The 4,384-nt window shown below is 45.1% G+C and overlaps 1 protein-coding gene across 1 annotated transcript; it reads left to right on the top strand.

Moving 5' to 3' along the window:
• Positions 1-3,703: 3,703 nt before the first annotated feature.
• On the top strand, positions 3,704-4,141 carry LOC308429521 (small ribosomal subunit protein uS19-like; the record flags this gene model as incomplete). Its single annotated transcript, XM_080928392.1, has 1 exon — positions 3,704-4,141. One exon carries the CDS (start codon positions 3,704-3,706, stop codon positions 4,139-4,141), a length of 438 nt encoding a protein of 145 aa, XP_080784518.1.
• Positions 4,142-4,384: the final 243 nt, after the last annotated feature.

Below are 4,384 nucleotides of genomic sequence, written 5' to 3'. Positions count from 1 at the left end.
TTCTCTGCTCCTCTTGGTACTTCTACTAAGCCTGCATATTCTGTTACTATTGTTTCCATTTTTGTTTTGAGACAGGGTTTCTCTGTGTGAACCCGGATGTCCTTGAACTTGCCCTGTAGACCAGACTGGTTTCAAACAGAGATCCAGGATTAAAAGTGCCTGCCACTCCTACCCGACTTTAGATTTCCTTATTACATCAACAGTTCCTAAGTAGCCGGTTGGTTCCACTTTCTAGACTCCAAAGTCACATATGTATTTTACTAACTTAATATGACATCTTATTATCTTAATTGGCTGTTGTGCCTTCATGACCAAACACAGTATCTGGTCTCAGGATCCATGATTTCTTGGCTTCAGACTCTTGCTGTCATTCTTGTAGCTAAACTTCCACACCTCACCAGTCCTGCTTCATACATCAGCCTGTGGAAAACAGTTTCTTAATGATCCCTTTGGATCTATCTGCAGGGATTCTGCCGCCATTTTTGCTCGTTCCTTTCAATATTGCAGCTCCTAGTAACCGGGCTAACAGGCAACTAGTTCAAATATTGAAGATGGTTACAAGAACAAATCAAAGAAGAATAAACGGAGGTTAGAATCCCTTTACCCTAGTTCATTTTTTTAGTTGATGTGATAAAATACTGGCAAAAACTGATAGGGAGGAAAGGGTTTGTTTCATAATACAAGTGGTGGCTTGAATTAAAATGGTTGCCATAGCGCCAAGGGTACAACTAGGAGGTATGGCCTTGTTATAGTGGACATGGCTTTGTAATAGGTGTGTCCTTGTTAGAGTAGGTGTGGCCTTGTTGGTAGGTGTGGCCTTGTTGGAGTAGGTGTGGCCTTGTAGGAGTAGGGGTGGCCTTGTTGGAGTAGGGGTGGCCTGGTTGGAGTAGGGGTGGCCTTGTTGGAGTAGGGGTGGCCTTGTTGGAGTAGGGGTGGCCTTGTTGGAGTAGGGGTGGCCTTGTTGGAGTAGGGGTGGCTCTGTTGTGGGACATCTGTCACTGGGGGAGGGCTTTAAGGTTTTGAGTGCTCAAGCCAGGCCTAGAGTCCTGCTGCCTGCCCATTCCGATGTAGAACTCTCAGCTATTTCAACAGCACTATGTCTACGTGCACGCCACCATGCTTCCTGCCGTGATGATAACAAACAAAATCTCTGAACTATAAGTCATCTCTAATTAAATGTTTTCCTTTATTATAAAAAGTTGTTGTGGTCATGGTGTCTCTTCACAGCAATAAATCCCTAACTAAGACATAGTCCATCGATGACGGAAGCCAAGGCAGAGCTTGAAGCTGACTTATGGAGACTGTTAGACTCTGCTAATTTGCTTATATAATTTAGAACCACCTGTCCAAGGGTAGCATCAACCACAGTGAGTTAATGCCTCCTCTTCCCCACCCACCAACTTCGAACACACAAGCACACACACACCCACGTACACGCTTGCCTCTACAACAGGAAGTTAGAAATCTGCATATATAATGAATCCCTGCTTCATCCATTATCCATGGCTTGTCTTTCGTGTTTTACAATTCTATTTATATTCTCACTTATGGATGCTTGATGAGTTATAATATCCCACTGTAGAAATCTGGATGGTTGCAGTTAAAAAGAATCTCTATGTTTGAGGACAAGAATCTGGGCCTATCCAGTGGTTTGGGGAATTCTATATTTATGACTGAGAGCTACATTTTTATTGTTGTATTGGAATATGTCTTGGTTTCGTGAACCAGAATAGCACCGGAGTTCTACGAGAGTCAAATATTCCTGGAGCACTTTTTTCTTCCTGAGGCATTCTCTATAGAAGCAAGTATAATAAAGATGTTTGACATCTTAGCTATTCATGGCCTTGCTCCCAAGCCAAGGATCCAAGAGACCCTGAAATTTCATAGCAGCCATTTATTTTGAAGACGAATCCTGACTCTTCCTCATACCTTTAGAGAACAGTAGTTTGCTGTCTTGAGCTGTTTCCAAGGCAGGCCTCAGGCTCAGTGAAATGCTATCTGGGGCCTGTAGAATTTTACTGGGTGGATGCCCAAGGAAGCCAAAGAGTAGCTGTGTGTATGCAGGGATAGTTTTCAACAGGGGAGCAATGCTAATAAGATTTTTCTCTCTCTCCTTCATTCATTATTTGGGAATTCAAGAGTGCCTTTGTCAGTCTTTTTTCCATGGCTCTCTTCCCAGGCTGGGGTTATGGGGAGGGGTTAATGTGAACTCCGTGAACCGTTAAGAGTTAGTGCATGAAAAGCCAGCAGGTCTGCCTGTCTGCTGTGCCTTTGGACACTGAAACAGCAGGCTCAGCACGGCAGCAGAGACAACTAGTTTGCTCTTCTCCCCAGCACCATATATATGGAGTTATTCCAGAGGAGAATGTTCTGTCATCAGGAGAGACCAACTGCTGTAAATCTGAGGTTCTGAGCCAGTCTCAAACAAAGACATTGCTCCCTCCCATTTGCCTTCAGGAAGTGACTTTTCTTCCTGGTGAAGCCCAGGGTAGTCCTCCCTCGTAGGATTTCTCTTTCTCGGGTGCTGTGCTAAGTACTTTTTACATCTTAACTTATCTGGTCGTTATTCCCACAAATATGCAGAGTTCAGCATTCTGCCCAAGGCAGCCATATGTATCCACACGGGGTGGGGGTGGGGGAGTGATACTAGGACCTCAGAGCAGGCTCTGACTCCAGATGGGTGGCCAGGATGGCCAGGGTTGGTGACAGGCTGGGGACAGATAGGTCCCGTGTGCCTAACAAGAGTAAGGCTTGGGTCATAGGGGGTGCTGAATGGGTGGAACAGGTCCTGCTTCAAGACACTTGAGGAAGAACAGCACACGCATGTGTCACTTAGCTATGTAGTTTGTCTCTTAGGCAACTTGTCTGCTCATATTCTTTTGGCGTTTCCTACTGGGGTTTACTCCCTGTCTCAGAAATTTGCTAATTGTCGGTTCCTCCAAAATAAGGGAAACGTTTGTGTCCCTGTGACTTATTTCTTTAACACATCTTACAAAGACTTATTTAGTGCATGTGTGCACACGCACATGCACACATGCCATAGTGCACCTGTAGAGGTCAGAGGATAAATGTGAGACCGATTCCTCTGTAGTAAAGCTGGAATTCAGTCATCATTGTTTCCCTCATGACAGGCTAGCCTGGAGATCATCATGTAGGCCAGGTTGACCTATACGTCACAGATCTGCTGACCTCTGGCTCCAGAGTGTTGGGATTAAAAGCATATGCCACTACAGTCTGCTTTTGGTCTGTTTGTTTGTTTGGTTGGTTGGTTGGTTTGAGACAGGGTCTCTCTACATAGCCCTGGGTGTCCTGGAACTCACTTTGAAGATCAGGCTGGTCTCGAACTCAGATCTGCTTGCCTCTGCCTCCTGAGTGCTGGGATTAAAAGTGAATGCCACCATTCCCAGCCCTGAGTTTTTCTATAAGATTATTTTCATGTGTGACTTGAGGACGGGTGTAAAGAAATAAAGACCCAAAGAAATAGTTCGTTATTTATTAATGTCCATTATAATAATGAAGGTTGTGATATGATAGGATATAACCTCAAGTGTTACAATCCTAAAAACTCAAATTTTGTTAAAATCTAAAGTCCTTCAAATCAAATCACAATCCTGAAAGATAAAAATACCAAATGGTGGGGCTGGAGAGACGGATCAGTGGTTAAGAGCACTGACTGGACTTCCTTTTCCGAGCCGCCGCCAAGATGGCTAAAGCGGAGCAGAAGAAGAAGCGGACCTTCTGCAAGTTCACCTACCGTGGTGTGGACCTCGACCAACTGCTGGACATGTCCTATGAGCAGCTGATGCAGCTGTATAGCGCCCGCCAGAGGCGGCGCCTGAACCGTGGCCTGAGGCGGAAACAGCACTCACTGCTCAAGCGCTTGAGAAAAGCCAAGAAGGAGGCGCCATCCATGGAGAAGCCCGAGGTGGTAAAGACCCACCTGAGGGACGTGATCATTCTGCCTGAGATGGTCGGCAGCATGGTGGGTGTGTACAATGGCAAGACCTTCAACCAGGTGGAGATAAAACCAGAGATGATCGGTCACTACCTGGGCGCGTTCTCCATCACCTACAAGCCCGTGAAGCACGGCCGGCCCGGTATTGGTGCCACCCACTCCTCCCGATTCATCCCCCTCAAGTAGCGGAGGCCAATAAAGACTCATTATTTTGATCCCTAAAAAAAAAAAAAAAAAAAAAAAAAAAAAAAAAAAAAAAAAAAAGAGCACTGACTGTTCTTCCAGAGGTCCTGAGTTCAATTCCCAGCAACCACAACCATTTGTAATGGGATCTGATGCCCTCTTCTGGTGTGTCTGAAGACAGCTACAGTGTACTCACATATATTAAATAAATAAATAAATAAATCTTAAAAAAAAAAAGCATGGGTA

Source organism: Micromys minutus (genome assembly GCF_963924665.1).
Source record: "Micromys minutus genome assembly, chromosome: 14".
NCBI classification, from domain to species: Eukaryota; Metazoa; Chordata; class Mammalia; order Rodentia; family Muridae; genus Micromys; species Micromys minutus.
This window is presented reverse-complemented; position numbering and strand designations above follow the sequence as displayed.